The 20989-nt window shown below is 59.9% G+C and overlaps 1 protein-coding gene across 2 annotated transcripts in view; it reads right to left on the bottom strand.

Annotated features, from left to right (window-relative positions):
- The window catches only part of GFRA2 (GDNF family receptor alpha 2), an 89195-nt gene extending 70498 nt beyond the window's left edge, over window positions 1-18697 (bottom strand). Inside the window, exons 1-4 of one of the 2 annotated variants that reach the window (XM_054716807.1) lie at window positions 18638-18692; window positions 18014-18093; window positions 12752-13066; window positions 6171-6254 (exon numbers count right to left, since the gene is read on the bottom strand). In XM_054716807.1, the coding sequence (XP_054572782.1) occupies window positions 6171-6254; window positions 12752-13066; window positions 18014-18053 (439 nt within the window). In that variant the 5' untranslated portion in view covers window positions 18054-18093; window positions 18638-18692. Of the gene's footprint in view, window positions 1-6170; window positions 6255-12751; window positions 13067-18013 lie in introns of both variants that reach the window. The other variant, XM_054716806.1, reaches the window with a different exon arrangement.
- Between the last annotated feature and the right edge of the window lie 2292 nt (window positions 18698-20989).

The following is a 20989-nucleotide window of genomic DNA, read 5'->3' as shown; positions in this document are numbered from 1 at the left end:
CCACTCTGTCCTCTCCCAGGACTTCCCCGGCCACCGCCCACTGCAGCACCTCCTGGACTCCGGGGCACTTGCAAGCACCTGGCCAGGGACCCCCTCTAAACCTCAGCTGCTCCTGTGAAGTAGCCCTCACAGGACACCTCAGACTTGCCTGGGCCTCCTCGTCACCCCTCCTGCGCAGCTGTGACCCCTCACACTGAACCACTGGCCCCCGGCAGCCCCCGACGCCACCATGGCCGCTGTCTCGGTGGGCCTGTGCCCCAGCGCCCTGTGAGGAGCTGGGCACGTGCCGTCTCCGACCCTTGCAGGGCAGGCCGAACTGCTCCATTTTACAGGTGAGCATGTGAAATGCAGGGGGTCGTGACCCTCCCCCCTGGGGTCACCCAGCTGGGAGGGCCAGGCCAGGATTCACAGCTAAGACAGCGGGCCAGGGGGTCCACGCCCACCACTGTTCCAGGATGCCCCATGGAGCTGCAGTCGGGCACAGCCCTGACACAGAGACCCACACCCGCAGTCCCACGTCCCCACAGCGAGAGCTAGCACCGTGATGCGGGGTAAGGCGCTGAGGCACCACGGGGCAGGTGGTGCTCGCCATCTGCAGGGCTTTGTGACAGGGTAGGGCTCCCTCCTGTCCTGAGCCCCGGAAAAGGGGGCCACCAGAGCCTCCAACAAGAACATCTCCGCACCCTCCTGGCTCACCCAAGCAAGCCGGCCGGCTCCGGAGGCTCGCTGGCCAACTGAGGCAGACACCGCCCCTCTCTTCCTCCTCCAGCCCAGAGGAGTGCCTGAGCCCGGCCTCTCGCCAGCCTCATGTGCCCCCACCCAGTCACAGTGGGCCAACACCGGCCACAGCAGCTCAGCGGGAGCCCTGGGGCCCCGATGTCTCCCGAAAATCACCCAAGGGCCCCCACTGCAGCCCCATCCAGCGCTCTCACAGGTGGGAGGCAGCCGCCCATCACCAAGCATTTGTTCCCCAAATGCTGCGTTCCAGGCCGGCCCGGCCCTGCCTGCCTCCCGCCTGGGAGATCCCTCTGCAGGGGGTCTTCACAGCGGCAGCTCAGTGCAGTGTGCCAGGCACTGGCCAGCACCCCCTGAGTACTCACTCAGTCTCACAAAACCCTGGAGGGCAGGCTGTCCTACCTGCCCATGTCCTGCAAGAGGAAACGGGGCTTCGAGGTGAGACACCTGTGCAGGTACATGCCGGGCAGGGCAGAGCCAGGATTTGAACCTCCATCTCTGTCTGTACCTTCTCTCGGGGCCTCAGTTTCCTTTTCTGTCAGGGGCAGGGGTAAGCCTAGGTGATCTCTGAGTTCCCTCCCAGCTACAGAAAGGAAAGGACATGTTTGCACAAACATGCTCCGTGCCCACGCATCTGGAAAAAATGCTCACATGCAACGCTGGAGGCCCCGCCCCTCACCAAGGATGCGGAGGCAGCGCCTGCTGGCAGCCCAGCCGGCCATCTGCCTGTCACTCCTCCTGCCCCTTAGGCATGGCCGTGGTTGGGAGGAAAACCACTGCCTGGCCTGCCCGGGCCCCTCGTCCTCACCTGGAAGGCCTCCCTCCAGGTGGACAGGGCATCTCTGCTCCCCTCACTCTCCCTCCACACAGCCCCTCCGTGACTTCTCTTTGCCTGGACAACCTCTTCTTTCCCTAAGAAGCCTTGCTCTCCTCTCCACCTTATTCCAGCCTCTCCTGCCTCCCAGATGAAAGAAACCAGCTGTGACCCAGTATTCCCAAGGTCACAGACAGAGGGACTCAGGGACAGAGGGACTCCCAACTTCAGCTCCTCCACCCCTGCATTCCCTCCAGAAGGCACCCGGCCTCGACTGAACATCCTGGGCAGAGAGAGGATGACTCACCGTCCCTCTCCCTGCATCCATTCTCATAGAATCCTCCTTATCAACCCGGTGAGCAGGTGCCACATTCCCATTGGACAAACACAGGCAATCCAGCTCTCAACGGCCACCGTGAGGCCGCGATCTCACAGCCCTAAGCGGAGGGGTCGGGATTCAGACCCAGCACCGCGTGGCTCAAGGCCCACACGCTCTTCCCACGCATCAGGTGCACTAAACACGCCAGTTCACGTTTCCAAGGGCAGTTTGAATTGCTAGAAAGAGGACAAACCTCAGTCCTCCTCCATGGACTCTCCTTGCCCATCTACAAGGCTGGGGCAGGACACTGGATGCCCCCAACATCACCTTCACCCTGGTTCAGGGTGGAGCCAGCCTGCTCTTCCCCTGGCCTTGGACTTGCGACTCACCGGACACCAGGAATCCCGGATCCAGTCACTGAGCCCAAGGCCTGTGTCTGCCCTGGGCAGGGAGGAGGGGAGGGCTAGCCCTGCCCCCAGGGCCTCTGGCATCAGAGAGGGTTAGGTAATCCTGGCAGCTTTCTTTGCCAACAGAATCCCAGTAGGACTTTCCAAGAACCCCATCAGAGAGAGAAGGTGAGAGATAAGGAGAACACACATCCCAGGACGCCCTGCACCAGGGCCCTGAATTCTCAGACAGTGAAGAGGATACAGCAGCATCCTTCTCACGGTCCCTGAGGTTCCCCCTGGGGGCAGTGGGGCCTAGAGGAGAGCCACCAAGATGGGGTGGGGGGAGGGGGGGCAGCATACAGACAAATATGCGTGTGTGGAAGTGGGAGGGGCTCCACACAGCCCTAACGCAGCAGCTTATCATCATCCCAAAGCATCCGTGCAACATCTTGGATCGCCAGGCCAGGCCTCCCCACCAGCGAGCTACAGGCAGGTGACACGTGGGCCCAGATACAGATCCCTCTGCTGGCAGGGCAGCCTGTCGGGGGCTCGCAATCGCTGAGCTCCGAGCTGCTCTGCTCATCCGAGTATGCCAACAATACTGCCATTATCTGAGCGCCCCGGTAGGGAAAGGCTGGGGAGCACTGCTTTAAGTTCACGCCTCCTTTCTCCAGAAAGAAAATGCAAGGTCTGGAGCAGAAGTGACCTGCCCAAGCCCTTCCGCTAATTTGTGGCAGAGAATGCTCTGGAACCTGGGCCTCCCAGATCCCCACCCAGCCTTCTCTCTGCTGAGCCCACTCTGGTTGGTTTCTGGCTGGCCAGGCCAGGGCCACCGCACCCAGCGATGCACCCAAGTCTCCCCACACAGAGCCGCCCATGCACCAGCTCTGGGGCTGCAGTGGATGGAGCAGAGTCCCCGGGGGTGGTGAGGAGGGAGCTGTTCCAGACCCTGAAGCCCTACCTCGCTGCGGGGAGCAGTCCCCAGAGCCCAGGCATCCAGGCCAGCGGGTGAAGGCAGCTGATTCATTGAGCTGCAGACCTAGTCATTTCCTCATTTATCTTGTCAACATCCTTGTCCCACAGAGTGTCAAGTCCATTACGTAAAGATTTTCTGCTAAGGAGATACTTAATGTGAGCCCGGGACGCAGCAGGGGCCGGACTGAAATGAGGACATCTGACCTTCAACCCCCAGGGAATAAGTCGAAGCTACTTCTTTACTGGAGTTAGACACAATGGCTCCCACCCACGTGCAGTACTCAGCTGGTACCTGAGCTACTGTAGGGAGGGGAATGGGTATGCCAGGGCATCCCCACCAGAGCATCCACATGCCAACAACATCTTCCATCTACATCTGTGCCCCTGAGCACTGTCTCAGAGGAGTGGTCCAAGGTGGATTTCTACCCAAAACGAACCAGAAAATGTAAGAATCAGAATGTGTGCTGGGAGAGACCTCAGTCAACCCCTCACCCAGGGCAGCCCTGACGGATGGGCAAGGCCTATAGCCTGACCACAGTGCCCACAGGCAAGACGGACGACAACCTGCCGAGTCCCGCACCTCTGCTCTTACCCCACCGGGGGCTTTGATGGTGACAGCCCAGCCAGGGAGCTCAACGCACAGACCATCTTGGCAGCCTCCGTGCCATTCACCACCGCCAGGCCCGGGGGAATGTCCAAATGGCCACCCTTGGGCCAGTGCCTCCCTTCTCACAGGTGTCCAGGGTTTCTCTCACCAGGCACATGAATAATGTCCCGTCTCCATCCCTGAAACACGCATTCTCAACAGGAGAGGATGGGGTCACCCTCACGGAAACAAAAATTGGTTCTTGGTTTGGCAAAAACAAAAGAGACATTGCGGTGGTTTGTGGTCCTCCAAAACTCAACCCTGCCTGACAACATTTCATTGCTTGGCTACGGACTAAATTGTGCCCCTCAAAGAGCAGTAACCCCCAATGTGACTGTGTTGGAGAGAAGGCTTTTGGGAGGTAGTTAAGGTTGAATGAGGTTATCAGGGTGGGGTTCTAATCTGAGAGGACTGTGGCCTTATAACAAGAGATCTCTCTCTCTCTCTCTCTCTCTCTCTCTCTCTCTCTCCCCTCACCCCTAACTACTCTCCTGCCCCACCCCACCCTGTGAGGACACAGTGAGAAGGTGGCCATTGCAAGTCAGAGAGAGAGCACTCACCAGAAACCAAGCCCTGCCCAACCTTGATCTTGAATTTCCAGCCCCCGGTGCTGTAAGATAATCCTACCTAATAATAGACAAATATGCAAATTGACCGTACCTTCGCTATGCCCAAGCCAAGCCACGCCCACCAACCAATCAGGACGAGCATGCAAATTACCCCAACCAAGATGGCAGCTAATTTGCATATCAAGACAGCATAGAAAGAAGCCAAGAGCTGCAGAAGGGAGCAAAGCTGCGGAGAAGCAAGCAAGCCGGGGGGGAGAAGGGAGGAGCGGAGGCGGGGCCGGGGGAGAAGGAAGGAGAGCAGGCGGGGCGGGGTAGAGTGCAGCAGGAAACCCTATTGCAGGATTTTTCCTGCAATGGGAACGCTAGTACATTCATATTGTCAAAGCCGCTCTGTCTACACTATTTTGTGGTGGCAGCCCAAGCAGACTAAGTATGTCCCCAGTTAGAGAGAATGAATTTTTCTCCTTTGGGGGTAATAATGGGGAAACGTTTGGACAACATTGTCCTAGAGAATCCTCCATTTGGAAGGGCTTGGGGGCTCACTCGTCTTTTGTGTCTCCGTGTAGAGCACTGCTTCTCAACTGGCAGCTCATGTGTCCCGGGCCATGTCTGGAGATATTTGGGGTTGTCACGCTTGGGGAGGGGGTGCTCTGGCATCACTTGGCAGAGGCCAGGAACGCTGCTCAACATCCTAAATGCACAGGGTGGGTTCCTCCCACACGATCTACCCAGGCCCAAGTACCAACAGTGGTGCTGGCGAGGAACCCTGGCTTAGAGCAAAGACACCCCAGAAGGCTTCAAATCCTGCCACAAAACCAGGTGGGAAACAGGGGCTCGGGCACAGGATCCCAGGGAGCAAGCCCACCCTGCCACCTTCTAGCACCAGGTGACTCCAGGAGAGCTCACCCCAGCCCCACAGAGCAGTTCCAAGATGGGAAGCCACCCCCCGCCCCCCGGTGCCCAAGCAGGGGCAGACTGTGCCCCCGGGCCCACTGGGCCCCCAAATGGCAGAAGGAACAACAAGGTCAAGAAGAAAGGACCAAAAAGCTCATCAGGTTCCTACACATGGACCTGGGGGTGGGGGGCGTGGAGCTCACTATGTGGGAGCAAAGCTGGAGTTTAACCTGGTCCTTCTCCCTCCCTGGGGCTCAGAGCCCATCCTCAGAGGCCCCTCAGTGGGGTGCAAGGAGCGGAGCCCTCAGAGGGGGAGGGAAACCCACAGCAGAATGGACAGCAGTGACACGAACGCCAACCACCACGGCCTACGCTTCCTGAAGGCTCACCCAGCGGCACGAGTGAGCCCTTAACAACCATCGGCTCATTCGGACCTCGCAGCCGTCTTCCAGGCAGTCTGCTCCCCATTGCACAGCTGAGGAGACCGAGGCACAGAGAGCTTGAACAACGAGAACAAAGGAGCTGGGGAACTGGAAAGAGGGACCCATCGGGGCAGGACAGGTGACGAAGAGGAGAGTGACAGCAGGTTTCATATTCGAGGCCTGCTGCCTGGCCAGCTCGAGCAAGGCAGTTCCCATAAATGCTTTACTCCACGCACAACCTGGGGCGGGCGTGCCGCCTCCTGTTCACAGATGAGGATCTGTCTGATGCTCAGAGCCCGTCAGGGGCTTGCTGGTGCTACAGGCCAGAACCCTGAGCCAGCCCAGGCCTCTAGCTGCCGCACCCGGACCAGACAAGAGCCGGGAGGCCGCAGCACAAGCCCGCTTACCTGAGAAGATTGAAGCGAGCCTGAAGATGTCGGAGAGGCGGGAGGTCACCGGCTCGTAGGGCGAGGCCTCGTAGAACTCCTCCCCTGGAAAAGAGAGCATCGTCAGGCACAGGGGCCCCGCTGACAGGGAAGGGGAGGTCCTGAGTGAAGAGTTAGAGTGTCACAGGGACGAGTGATTTCCTCCAGCTGGAGGGGACGTCCCCCAGAGCAGGTCAGACTGCCTAACTCTCCCTCGTGCCCAGGCATGACCTGCCCTTTTCTAAGGACTTCTGAATGCTCTGGAAAGAAGGCCTGGGGAGGTGGGACTGTGACAGCCTAGGGAAGGCCAGGTCCCATCATTCAGTATGAGTCCTCATTTCAGGGCATGGAGGTGGCCCAGAGAGGTGAAGCAACCTGCCTGCGATCACACAGCTCCTCCCGGCAGCAGCTGGACTGCCATCTCCCAGCCCTCCCACCAGCGTCCTCTCCCATCGCACCTCTGCTTCCCACCGTGACGCTGGGAGAACCTGGCTGGAGGGCCCAAGGTCTGCTGAATGGAGGCCTGGCCCCAGCTCCTCTTGGCCTGACCCCCTCCTAGACTCCCTACATATCTGCCCCACCACCTGCTGGCTTCTCGGACCTTCGGGTGCATCAGAGGCTCAGCGAAAGGCAAGGCAAGGGAGTGACAGGAGATAAGGGGCACGGGGCTGCCCTAGAGACCCCCACCATGTCATCAGACTCCACCCTCTCTGCCACCGCCTAGAAGGGAAGGAAATAGCCTCTTGAGACGTTAAGGTGAGAAGAAAGCCATGAATAATCACTCGGGCTGTGCTGTTCCTGTGAGTGGAGGGGCAGGGAGATAGTGATGACCCACAGCATCGCACAGTTAGCTCCCACCCACCCAGGGCCCTGGGCTATGGACAGGCACCTCCTTCCTCAGGGGACCCCATGTGGGCGGCATCCAGGGGGGCCTCCTGCAGGACGGTGTCTGCCACCCAGGCGTGGGAATCCCCGGTGAGGGGCTCGGTCAGCCAGCCCATGAGGTCACCCTGAGGTTAGGACTAGAGGCATAACCAGCCCCCTGCTGGTGCACAGAACAAAGCCTCCTGTCTGCTATACTGCAGACTCCAGAAAAGGGGACCCACCACAGACCCATGACCACCACCACCATCACCACTACCACCACCACCACTTTACCTGATGGGAGCACCCCTCAGGCCCTGCAACACAAACACTACTTGTCCCTTCAGGCCTATCTCCAGCCCCACCTTCCCCCTGGGCCTGCGTGGTCTGTGTCCTCCACTCTACCCACCAGCCCTGGAGAAGCTCCCTGTGGGAGGGCTGCCAGCCAGTGCTCGTTGCTGAGGCCAAATAACATAAGAGCTTAGGAAGTATTTTGTAATAAAAATGGCCTTATTGTTATCCTGTGCTTCCCACGTGCCGATCCTACTGAAAGTTACTGTGCTAACTCATTTAATCCTCTTAAAGTTATCTATGGGGTAGGCACCATCAGTCTCCCTATTGTAAAAGGATAAGGAACTGGGGCACAGAGATGTTAAGTAACTTGCCCAAGGCCACACAGCTGGTAAGTGGCAGAGTCAAACTTCAAACCCAAGCAGTTGGTGACAGGGTCCAAGTACTTAATCATTATGAATGCTGTCTCCAAAAATAAAATGTTATTGAAACCAAGCTGTTCTTAAACGGGATCCGTCTCCCGTCAGCTGGCCTGCTCGCCCAGAGCAGGGTCTGTCCTTCATTGCTGCATGGGGTGCAGCACCACACCTGGGCACAGCTCAGCCAGGATGATGGGCTGGGAGGGTCTCCGGGAGGGGGTCGGGGGGCGCAAATGGCCTATTCCCACGACTGGCTGGGAGGAGTCCATTCTTCTTAGGGCAACAGAATTCACCCATGGAAACCCAAGGCCTGGCAGCCAGACTAAAGCCGAATCAGGACATTAGGTTGTTGGGCGTGACCTGGGTGTGACCTGGGCGTGACCTGGGAGGACCCGTGGGAGAGGCCTCTGCTGCTCACATCTGAAGGATCAGGGTGGCCCTGAACTTCACTGTCACCTTTGAAAAGGGCAGGAAGTCCAACAGCAACAGTTCCACCCTGTAAATACCAGCGGTGGTGGTGGTGGTGGTGGTGGTAGTGGTGATGGTGGTGGTGATGGTGGTGATGGTGGTGGTGGTGATGGTGGTGATGGTGGTGGTGATGGTGATGGTGATGGTGATGGTGGTGGTGGTGGTGGTGGTGATGGTGGTGGTGGTGGTGGTGGTGATGGTGGTGGTGGTGGTGATGGTGGTGGTGCTGATGGTGGTGATGGTGGTGGTGATGATGGTGGTGGTGATGGTGGTGGTGGTGGTGGTGGTGGTGGTGGTGGTGGTGGTGATGGTGGTGGTGGTGGTGGTGGTGGTGGTGGTGGTGGTGGTGGTGATGGTGGTGGTGGTGGTGGTGATGGTGGTGGTGGTGGTGGTGGTGGTGGTGGTGATGGTGGTGGTGGTGGTGATGGTGGTGGTGGTGGTGGTGGTGGTGGTGGTGATGGTGGTGGTGGTGGTGGTGGTGGTGGTGATGGTGGTGGTGGTGGTGGTGGTGGTGATGGTGGTGGTGGTGGTGATGGTGGTGGTGCTGATGGTGGTGATGGTGGTGGTGATGATGGTGGTGGTGATGGTGGTGATGGTGGTGATGGTGGTGGTGATGGTGGTGGTGGTGGTGGTGGTGGTGGTGATGGTGGTGATGGTGGTGGTGGTGGTGATGATGGTGGTGGTGGTGGTGCTGATGGTGGTGATGGTGGCAGTGGTGGTGGTGGTGGTGGTGATGGTGGTGATGGTGGCAGTGGTGGTGGTGGTGATGGGAGGGAGGACAGGCCCAAGGCCACAGGACCTCCCCGGGCACTGCAAAGGGGCTGGATAAGGAGTCAGGCCTGCCCCTCCTCTAGCTTGCTGTGTGCCCTGGGTACCACCTCTCCTCCCTGCACATCAGCTTCCCCACCAAAACGGTTGTGGGGCTGAATCTCCCTTGCGGTTGGAACTCTCTAGACAGGGGTGGGGAACGTCCGGCCCGTGGGCCGTGTAAGACCCGGGAAACCATTTGGTCAGGCCCTGGTTTTAAACATTCAATCAACTCACCAAGGCCTTAGGGGCGAGTTGATTAAATGTTTGACCAAATATCGCAGGCTGATTTGTGAGCTGATAATTTTGCATGGCCTGCGAATGATGTTATAAATATCCCAACGGCCCTTGGCAGGAAAAAGGTGCCCACCCCCGCTCTAGGAGCTCAGCAGAGGCCACATTCCTGCCACCACCACTGGCTGAGGACCTGGGCCTCGGGCAGAGGGAGAAGGAGGGACCAAGTCTCCAGGGAGCTCTCAGCCCCAGCAGGGGCCAAGGAGAAGACAAGAACCCGAGTCCAGACCTGCACAGGCCTCTCCCCTCCCAATCCGCCCACCCACCCCAGGGACCAAGCCAGGTTACTCAATGTTATTAGCAATAGGGAGGAGGTGCTCAGGGGACCACTTCCCCCACACCATGAATAATTAACTGTCAGGTAGATCCTCTTATTCCTCTTACTCACAGGAACATTACCAGCCCTTAAAAGGCCTCCAGGCTTCCCATGGACAGCTCTTAGCAGAAACTACCTCTGGGCCCCAAGACCCAGGGGGAGGAGATTGTAGAATCCTGGGGGGAGGGGGGGAAGATGCTGGAGGGGGCTGGGTTCTGAGGAATGAGATAAGCATGGGGTCTGCTTTTCTAGAGTGGGCCCAGGGGAAGGGTCTCCCAGCCCCTATGCTGGCTGGCTGGCTGGCTGGCATAGGGACCAGGCACAGGGACTGACTGTGGCTTCTGTCACCCTCTGAAGCACACAGTAGGGGCTTGACAGATGTTCACTGAATAAATAAACCAACAGCAGCTCAAGATTTGGAAGCGAGCTGTCTCCAGCCAGACATTCCTGGGTCAAAAGGACCTGGAAGACCACAGGGCAATCTGCAACATAAACATGCGGTATGCTTATTGTTATCTCCAGACACCTCAGGCCCAGCTCCAATCAGGAGTCCCCAGAGGGAGCCCCTCGCTGGGAAGGTCTCGGGCAGCCCACCTGGCTCTTCTGCTGGCAGTTCCGTCCCCTCCCCCGTGCATTCTGCAGCACCCACCCGACCCACTGCCAGTCTCCCTGGGGTGGAACTGGAAGGCTGCTGGAAATAAAACAAGGAACTAAAGGACCCAGCTCACTGAATCAGGGGCCTTGGTCTTCTGTGCGCTAGAGTCCGCCTGGGGCACAGACAGCCCGTCTCTCAGAGAGCACAGTGCGTAGGCCCCACTTCTCGTTCTAGAACTCGAGGTTGCTAGAAATGGGAGGAATGGCCACCTGATTCACGAGGAATCACTCTGTTGTTCATGGTGGTGGTGCTATTAATAATTACATGCACAGCTTACCGCTATCTTCGGGGCAGAGTTGAACTGCCTTGGCCACTGGTCAGGAACCCCTCGCTATCCGGCCTCCACACCTGATCTGTTTCCTCCTTCCTTCCAGCACCTGGACGTGGGATTGCTCCTCTGACCTAAGGCTAACCCCTCCCAGGCCCTGGACCCACCCCTCCCCTCTCCCAGGCACTGTCCACAGAGCACCCCTCTCTCCTTCACCTCGGCGTCTCCCTCACACTGTCCTGCCTTAGAATTTAAACTGCCCAACCTTCTTGCATCTTAAAAAATAAGTCAGCCTTTGTTCTTCTCTCCTCTTCACACCAAAATTCTAGGAGCTGCTGTCCACATTCATCATCCGTAACTCCCCAGCTCCCACTCACTCCCTAACCAAGTTTCTGCTCCCAGCAGCCACCTAGAAGCTCACCCCAGGCCCCGGGGACCCTTTCCCACCCTCCTCTGCTGGACCTAATGTGCTGGAGGCTGGCGCAGTCCTCCTTCTGAGGGTGAGCTCCTCCCCGGACTTCTGCTGCCCCTCGCCTCTCCCCCAGCCTCCTCCTCCGTCACCCTCGCCGGCCCCCTCTCCCTCCCTGCACATCTTGAAATGTTGCTGGTCCTCCCATGGAGATGGCACCCACTCCCTTGGCCTGGTTCCCACCTACAGGCTGATGGCGATTCCAAAATCTCTGCCACCTGAGCTCCGGCCCTGCACACCCAGCTGTCCGCAGGGCATGGCCAAGGAGAGGCACACACCCCCAAATACTCATCATCTCCCTGCCCTCCCCACACTCAACACCTTTGCTGCTTCTTGCCACCGGACCCCCCACCCACCAGTCTCCCAAGACAGAATCTGGGCGGCCTCCTTGACTCTTCGCTCCCTTCACCAACCCCCTGTGGGTTCTACCTCCTGAACAGCCCTTAGCTCCTCCTTTCCTGCCCTGTCCTCGTTCGGCCACCATGATGCCGGGCCTGTGTCACACAGCGCCTTGCAGTGTCTCAGTCTGTGCTTCGTGAAACCACACGAGCGTCGTCCTGAAGCAGAGCGCAAGGGTGGTCTCACCAGCACTGCCCAGGCGCCCTGCTGCCCAGCAGAACGGTACCCTCCACCTCTCCTCACCCCACCCACTTCCCACGGCCCCCTGTGCATACTGTCACCTGTGGGTCCATAAGCGGGTCAGCTCCCCCCCATGCCGCCTTTGCCCAGCCCTCCCTGCACCTCCCACACTCTCCCCACAGCTCTTCCTTCTGTAACTGCGGCTCACTCTTTAGTCTCAGCTGCGAAGCTGCCTCCTCCAGGAAGGCTCTCAAGATTTGGTAGCAAGGGGTTAGCTGCCCCTCCTCAGTGTTCCCACAGTGCCCAGTGCTTCCCACAGCACTCACACCCACAAATGACAGAAAGCCCTCCCTTTTCTGCACCCCCCCCCCCCCGGCTATGAGCTCCACGAAGGCAGAGGCTGCCCCTCCACAATGCCTACCAGGTGGCAAACTCTCAATACACAGTTGTTGAATTAATAAATGACCGTCTGACCCAGGTGGCCACCCTCCTACAATATATGCAAATCCGCCTCACTTCAGTCTGCAGGGGGAGGACATGGGGGAGGTAGTCCTTGCGGGGGGCGGGGGAGGGTGTTACAGGTTCTACCTGAGGACTTTGGGGGCAGGCCTACTGAGGAATATGGACCTGCTGCCCTCACACTGCCCCAAGCCCTGCAGAAGGCACCTAGGCCAGCCATGGGGTCAAGAGCCACTGAAGATGGGCCTCCTGCGAGCAGGAAGAGCGGGAAGGGGCAGCCCTCACTGGGTGCCCAGGCAGCGGGAGTGGCAGGAGCTGGTGTGCTCGCAGCTCAGCTCTGCAAGCACACGGCCGGTCCGTCTCTCTATCCTGTTCTCACGTCTCCGTTGCCTGGGACGCTTACCTCACCTTCTCCTGTGACCCCTTCACACGGTCAGAGGTCCTTCTGTCCCTGGTTTGTCCCCCATCCCTTCACCCCTGCTCCAGCCTTGTCCTCCTCCCACCACCCTGCCTTCTCTCCTCCTCAGCTCCCTCCCAGGTCCGGAGGCTGCTTCTGGGTTCTTGGTCCCCCAGCGAGGAGGACTAAGGAGCTGGCCAGATCACTCCTTTACTCCATCCTGCCCCTGAACCTGGGCCCCCACCCACCTCACCACCGCCGCCACCCCCAGGCTTACCCTCGGTCAGCCCCAGGTGGATGCTCCAGTAGATCTGCAGGCACTGCAGCTCCTTCTTCATGCCCCGCTTGCAGCGGCAGTCATACAGCGGGCTCTCCTGCAGGACCTCCAGGGCCGCCTGGCACTCCTTGTTGGCCAGCATGGTGTTGCGGTCCCTGCCGGCCAGGCACTGCCGAAGCGTGCGGTAGCGGGAGCTGCAGTTGGATTCAGCGGCACACAGCTCATTGGCCCGGACACAGTCCACGGGGGGGCGCCAGCCGTGCAGCTCGGGGCCCTGCAGGGAGGAAGGGCTGGCCAAAGAGCGGAGGGTCTCGTCTGGGTGGTGGGGAGGGAAGACAAGCATGAGTGAGGCCACCACAGTCTCCCACACAAGATGCAGGGCTGAGGGCCGGTCAGGCCCCTCTGGAAGTCACACCCATTTACTCCAAAGCACATCAAGGCCCGCTCAACGCCACCTCCCGACAGAGCAGGCCAGAGGGGGGGCTGCTGGTCCTAAGACACCAACATCCCTCCTCCAACCCCACGGAGAACCCAGCTGCCCTCTGCCCTGGCTCTATCAGATCCTCTGCTGGCTCCACCCTGTCACCCTCAGCACTGGGCCAGCCAGAAGGCCCTCGAGCAAGGCCCATGCCAGAAGGCCAACGAATAATGTGAGAGCCTCAGCAGAGAGCTGGGGGCTGCAGGGCCTGCTAGGGTGTGCAGAGGGGATCACATTCGTACCCCCCAGGCCTCCTACCAGCTTCAGTTCCAGCCAGAGGCCCACCACAGCACTGGTTATGCCGTGTAAACAGCAGAAAGCAATTTAACTTTCATAGCCTGTTAGGACCTCTGACACCACAGAGTCCAGCCCCCAGATGTTACCCTGGGGAAACTGAGGCCTAGAGAAGGGAGATGACAACTGAAGGTCACACACAGGCTGAAAAGGCTTCTTGGACCCCCTTAGCTTATTCATTCTGAGTTCTGTAATTGAAATTTTTTTTTTAAAAAAAGCATTTTAAAAAGAGAGAAAGAGAATGGGAGACAGGCCTGATACTGTGCTCTAAGGTGCGTCCCTTTCCGGCCCAGCCTCCACTCGCCCAGGCCACTTCACAGCTGCCGAGACCCGAAATGGTGCCTTCCCAGGACCATCTACACCCCAGCCCCTCCAAAAAATGCTCTACGCAAATCATTTCCTCTCTCTCTCTCTCTCCTATTTCTTTTTCTCTCTTTCCTCCCCTCCCACCCTCCTCTGAAACCCTCTCCCTCTGTCTTTCCTCCTTTCTTTCCAAAACCCAAATGACCAGCCAATTGCAAAAGGGGAAGTGCGTCCCTCCTCGGCCCTCGTCTCACACATGGAGCCCGGCTTCTGCAACAGTGAACAGGCAGGAAGCTGAGCCCCCCTTCTATCCACAGCCCAGAGGGCCCACACCCACAGTCCTTGGGAGAGAGGGCGTCAGGGAAGAAGATACGGAGGTGAAGGGCAGGAGCCTTCAAAATCCAGCTCCTAACATGGTTCCATCTACCACAGACATCCTGCTGGTCTCCCTGTCCTCTCCAAGCCCCGCACTCCAGATCCTGCTCCAGAAAAAGCCCATAACGTGGCCCAGAGCCCAGACTGCCTTTTCCAAGATCCAAGACGTGATCTGGGAGGCTTCCTCCAACTCCATCCGGCCACAAGACATAAGATGATCCTAGGTCAGAAGTCCCCTCCTCAATATCCGGAAGAATCCCCCATCTCTATCCAGAACTGCCAGGTCTCACTCCTTCCCCGCAGGAGGCCCTGCTCAGGGGGCAGCTACCGCAGGGAGACAGCGACACCTAGAGGCAGAGCGCTGCACTGAGAGCCAGTTCCTCCGCGGAAGGGAGAGGAACCCTCTCCTAGATTGAACGACCAGGCCTACCCACCAGCCAAGGAAGAGGAACAGAGGGTGGGCCTGCAGCGGAGAAGGCCTCTAGGGCAAGAGTGACAGACATTGCCTCCGCCTACTGACCACACTCTGCCTCAGGACAGGAAGAGCTGAAGGCTGTGGCCAGGCTGAGACAGACCAGAGAAGAAACCAGCATGGAGTGTTGGCTGGAGAGTGGGGCATCTGCTGTATTTCCCGGCTTCAGCAAATTCCTAGATCCCCGAGCAGGACTCGGTGCATCTGGGCCACCCAGGAGCAGCTGAGCTGACCCAGCCTCGCTTGCACCTGCTGCCCCCACCTAGCCAGCCAGCCAGCCAGCTGGAGCCTTAAGACCAACCCAGCCCTTGGCCTTCCACTGACTTTGATCGTCAACCCAGCGTCCCAGCAGGTTCCTCCCCTCCCACCTTGACTGTATCGAGAGTGCACTGAGAAAGGGGCACCTTCACAGGCTTGCGGATCAGGACACAGGCCCAGGGGATTGGGGCAATAAGGACACTTACCCTGCCTGCCCTATGGTTGGGGTCTAGAGCCCCAGGGATGATCCTTACAGAATCCTGGCTCTGTGTCAAAAGCAAGGGCTTCCCCATCCGTCCAGCGAGCACGTGTGACCAGGTGGGAGATGCTCAACAGAAGCCAGGTGCGTCCTTTCGCAAACTGCCTGACTGCCACCTGTCCCTGACTCCTCTCGTTGACGTCATGACCCCCGGAAGCAGTCAGGCCCGGCCAGAGAAGGAAATCATGGCAACTCAGGGCCAAGAATTCTAGGAAAATAAAGGTCAGAAGGTATCCTGGTGCCGTGCCCAAGTTCTAGATCAAGAGGAAACTTGGATCCGTCAAGAAAAGAGGTGTGGGAGAGCTTCTAGGGGCCCGGGGGACTGAGCGGCTGCACAGAGCTACAGCACTCTGCTGCATCGAGTACCCGCCAGACAGGAGTTGTCCATGTAAAGTTGGCCCTCCAACCAGACCCCGCCCCCAAGTGGCTTTCCCCATCACACATCTCCCTGGGAATGTCAGCACTGGAGGGCAGGTTGGCTGGGCCCCCAGGCCTCCCCACCTCCAGACCTCACTCAGAACCTTGGGAGGGGCACGCGGAAGGCCCGACTCCTGGGAACATGCTTCACCATGCTCCCAACCAAAGCTCCAGGGAAACCTCTCCCCCAAGTGGAATTTCCAACCAACTCCCAGCCGTGGGCTCCTTTCCAAGCACCAACCCATCCCGTCCTTCTTGACTGGCCTCACCCAGACCTTGGCAATGTTCTGTGGTCACGCAGTTAACCCCTTGCCCAGCACCGGAAAGGGGCTTCTCCGGGGGAAGGAACTTGGGCTCTGACCAAAGGGGCTGCTGGCCCCGCTCTCACGGCTCTCACCCTCCTCTCACCACTCAGCCCCCGGGGCGCAGGCACCAGGGTGGGCATCGCTGACCAGCCCACCCTCATACCCACACACCCACACACGCACCATGAGAACACTGTCACCTCCGCAGCCCTCTCAGCTGGGAAAGGCCTGCCTGCAACATGGGGGTCTGGGCCTGGAGATGCCTGAGGGTCCTATATGCCCTCCTCCACTCCGGACCTCAGAGTGCCTACGCCTGGGAGTCCTGCGAGCCTGGGGTGTGTGAGCAATCTAATGGCTTTTCCACAAAATACAGTTTTCTTTTCTTGTTGGCCCCCGAAAGCTGGCTTTTCAAGCCAGTGGGGAGAAAGGGCAGGTTTTAGAACAGCCCCTTCAGAAAGAGAGTCCACTTGCAGAGGGTTGCAGGGACTGGCTGCAGGACCTCCGTGAGCCCCAAGCACCGAGCACTGACCCAGCTTCCTACCTCAGCCCCTCCTCCCTGGAGAGAAGCTGCCTCTGGTTTGGGCAGCAGGAAGGTGAAGGCCACACCCTAGAGCAGGGCCAAGCCCCCTGGGAAACCCACGCCTGGGGGAGGGGAAGAAGACGGGTGGACAAAAGGCCCAGGGCCAATCTTGACTGAAATCCCCTGTCCTGGTCAGGAGGCACTTAGACCACCCACATCTTTCTGCGACCAGCACCTACCTCCCAGGCCTCCCCTCTCCACTCCTTCAGGAGGGACAGGGTGCACTCCTGACCCAGCCGGGCAGCCTGGCTCACCACCAGCCACACAGCAGGCCAGGGTGGCAGGAATAGCACCCACACTGAAGCAGATGTCTCTCTCTCTCTCTCTCTCTCTCTCTCTCTCTCTCTCACACACACACACACACACACACACACACACACACACGTCACCAGCTCCTTTCTGGAGCTCCTGCTCTGGACAGCCTTGCCTGGGACTCCCAGTCAGCACTTGCAAACACCCTCTTTTCCTCACCTCCACTCCCAGAATGCTCTCTCTACACCCACTTCCCAGGCAGCTGAGATGCCACATAGCATAAAAGGGGGTGAGGGGTGGGAATTCTGGGTGGGAATGAGGCTGCCTAGGGTCAGGGTTACCAGGCAGCCCCTCCTCCCTGCCCTTGGGGGAGGGGGCTTACAGGATGAGTAGTGGTCTTTGTTCAGATCTGGTTTTTCCGTCACCCCTCTCTCCTCCATCACCCAAGGAAGCAAACTTTGGCCTCCTTCCCTTTCTTCCACCAGCTAGCTACCGGGTCCCTGGCCCCCAGGGGTGAGGACGGCAAGCAAGCAGTGAGCAGGGCTCACAGCCCTCCACTGCCGCCTACCCATCTGGCTGGGCCTGGGCCACAGGGAGGGCAAAGGGTGGGGAGAAACTTGAAAAGTCTTCCAGGGAGCAGAGCTGTGGGAAGGGGTTCAGGGTGTTGGACATGGAGTGCATTTTCCAGAGGTTGACTGGCAGGTGGGGGGGTGGCTGCCAGCGCCCCCCACCCAAAAAAGTCCAACAAGGAGCTCCTGGAGAAACCCATGGGCTCCCCCACAATCCATTCTGGGAGCCTGGAAAGGGGGCACCCTGGGTTTTTCTCCCCATGGTGAGCCTTTCTCCTCCCTCCTCTCTTCCAGATCAAGAGTTGGGGGGCCGGTAATGTGTGTGTGTTTTTCTGAAGTTGCCGCAATTTGAACCCATTATTTTGAGGGAAATGAGTACATCATTGTGTGAGTGATGAGAGAGAGAGAGAGAGAGAGAGAGAGAGAGAGAGAACACGCTGGGATGGCTTGGGTGTTCTAAGTCTCCTTCTTAATCCCCGCTCGTCACCAGACAGCCACGGCTCGCGCCCGGCCCCGGCTGGGCTGGCAGCGCCTGGCTAGCTCGCTCCGCGGCGCGCTCTCCCGCCGGTCGCCCCGCCAGTCTCCCAGGCGCCCCGCACGTCCCCCGCGTCCCTGGCTGCTCGCAGGCACCCGAACGCGCCGCCTGCGAGGCCCCCTGGTTCCCGCGGACCCGCCGCCCTCGCCGCTCGCAGGTACTCACCTAGAAAGAAGAAGAGGCAGAAGGCGTTTGCCAAGATCATGTTAAATAAATCCCACAGTTTTGTGTTTTTGTCTTTCTCCCTTGGGTAAAAATAAAATGAAATAAAAAATGACAATAATATAGCCAAGCAGCGATAATCAGCCCCAAATCCAATGCGGAGATCCCAGCGAGTCCACCCGATGGAGATCCGGAGTCCTGCGATTCTCGCCCCTGGCTGGAGGGGGTGGGGAAGCAGGGCGGCGGGCCCTCCCGACGCCCCGTGCCCACTAAAAGGAAATACACAGGTGTGTCTGTGGATGCCGCTTCCCAGCCGACAGCAGTCCTGCGCTCTGCCGTCCCTCCGCCGGCCCGGGAGCGCGGGTCCCCGCGGTCCGACCCCCTGTGCTCCTCTGGAGGGGCCTGGGGAGGTGGGGGAGAGGCGACGGGAGAGCGGAAGGTTGGAAGGAAGCGACGAGGGTGCGGGTCAGAATAAAACGCAAATAGGAAAGCAATCCACCGACGTGGGGAAGCGCCAGGGAGCAATCCAGCGGGAGCTTGGAGGGCGAGAGACCCGAGTCGCTTCTTTCGCTCCAGACGAGGGAAATTTTCAAAAAACCTTCTCCCGCTACCCCTCGGCCGGCTCACTTTTTTCTAATGGAATTCCGGCGCCCGAGTCTCGGCGTGCGTCCGTCTTCCTCCCTTTCCCTCCCGCTCCTCTCGGGCTCTAGCTCTAGCTCGCTCTCCCCAGCTCTCCCTCGCTCGCCTCTCCCTCCCTCCCCCTCTCTCCCGCTCCTCCCTCCGCCCGCCCCCTTCCCCCTTCGCGGCTCCCTCGCCGCGGCTCTCGCGCCCGCGCCCCTCTCCTCCGCCCCGGGCTCGGCGCTCGGGCTCCCAGGCGGCCGGCGGCGCGGGGCGCGGGCGCGCGGCGGAGCAACCACACTCTGCAGCGGCGGCGGCGGCGCGGCGGTGGCGCCGGGAACGCAGGCCGAGAGGAGAGCTCGGCCCCCCGCCCTTCCTCGGACTGACCTGCCGCCCGGGCCGGAAACTGACCGACTCCGGGCTGCGGCGCAAACCCCCCGAGCCTCCGCGCCCGCCTCCTCCCCCCGCCGCGCGCCCCACCCCACGCCTCTGGGCAGGCTTCGCCCTCCAACCCCTAGGGCTCCTGCCCCGCCCACTCGGACACCGGGTCCCGGACGCGCGGGGAGGAAGAGTGGAGGCTGGAGGGCGCGGAGTCCAGAGCGCCCGAGCCTCCCAGGGGCTGGGGGCGGGGCGCTAGGAAAAGCCCATCCTGGTGGCTTGGGTCTGGGGAAAAGGCTGCACCCTCGGCGGACGGATGCGTCCTTGGCCAGGGAACCGAAACCAAGCGTCTCCCCGAAGGCGCCGGGGAAAAGAAGGACCCCCTAGAGCGCCAACCGCGGGCGTCCCCGCGCAGCCAGCCGGCCGGGTCTAGCCCCTCGCACGCACACTCGTGTGATCTCCACGCGGAGCTCGAGAACTTTCCCCGCAAGCCCGCAGCGCGCTCGCCCCTCGCACACCCATCGTCGCAGCCCTTGGAGACCCTTCCCCAGTGTCTCCCCTCCCCGGCGCGGGCAGAAGACTGCTGCGCCCAGACGCCCTCGCTACGGCCTCCGAGGCCGGCGAACCTGCCCGAACCGCGCCGAAGAGGTCAGGCGAGGACTGGCACCCCACCCCGGCCGGAGCGCCCCAAGACCGCCCCGGCCAGGACTCGGCGCCAGGCTCGCTGCCCGCGCTTGGCGGCTGGCTGGGTTGTAGGTAGCTCTCCCGAGGCAGCCGGCAGCTCCCCGCTTCCGAGGCTCCGGGTGGGGTCCCCTTCCCCCAGCCGGGAAGGGGGCGATTGATCCATCTGTCGTTGGGCCGGGCTTACCGGCGTGTTTTAGGCACGGGATTTACAATAAACGCGCAGAAACACCAAAAAGGAAGCGTCAGGCTGGGAAAGGGCTGAAGGAGATGTGCGATTGCAGACACGTTCCGGCAAGAAGGGCGAGGCGGCGGAGGCACACAGCCACGCACGCCGGGCACCCCGTTTCACGCTCCCTCCGGACACATCCTTAGCTCGGTTAGCGCTGCCTGCATCCCTCGGCTCCGGCGCACACATGCCTTCCTGCAGCTCCGCGCGCACCCCGTTTGCGGTGATGGGGTACGCGCAGTGCCTCGTAAACTTTCCGCCTTACCCAAAATCGGATCTGAGCTCGATCCCAGGTGTAGTTGGCGGTGCCTTTTCAGATGCATTTTTAAATGAACAAGACTCTAGCAAAGAGTAAGTGCTAGAAATCGATCTGGCCGTGAAGGGAGGGGTCGCTCACAAAACCAGCAGCCTTCGCTAGTGGGAAAGCTAGAGGGAGCAACTTCCATCTTGCGGATTGGCGGGAGCGCGGCTTCCCCAGCCTGGGAAGCTCGGGGCGCAGGTCCCTCTGAACGCCTCTTCTCACTGGGCGCACCCTGGGGCGTCGGCCCTCGCTCTCCTTTGTCCCGGGCCATTGCAAGGTGTCCTGAAGGCGCGGCCCCAGCCTGTTAGTGTTGGACCTGCCAAGAGGGCTTGGGGAGGGGAGCTGGGGAGAGCCCCGTTCGGGCTGCCCTCCTGTCATTCCTCTCAGGTTCTAGGAAATGAGTTTACATCTGCCAGGGTCTCCTGGCTTCTTCCCAAACGTTAGGCGACTTAAGGAACCGGCTTCAGAAAATTCAGGAAAGTGTGGGCTAAAGGATTGGATCCCAACAGGAATCACACTGCTGAGTAGTCTCTGACCAGAGGCTGGGAGCCTGTCCTATATGCACTTTCTCCCTCCCCTCCCCTACTTCTGGGACCTTCCGGTGGCCCAGATGTCCTCCACGACCCCCACATTTTGTAACCCAGGCAGCTCGTCCCTCTTCTAAGGGCCTACTCCAAAGTCCAAAGGTACTGCTCAGCATATCCCTCTCCCTCCTCCAAAAACGTTTTTAAATGTCGTTTAACCCTCGCTGGGCATAAGGAGGAAAACCCTC

This window comes from Eptesicus fuscus, chromosome 6 (assembly GCF_027574615.1).
Source record: "Eptesicus fuscus isolate TK198812 chromosome 6, DD_ASM_mEF_20220401, whole genome shotgun sequence".
NCBI lineage: Eukaryota > Metazoa > Chordata > Mammalia > Chiroptera > Vespertilionidae > Eptesicus > Eptesicus fuscus.
Note: the sequence above shows the minus strand (reverse complement) of the source record. Positions and strands in the feature narration are given on the sequence as shown.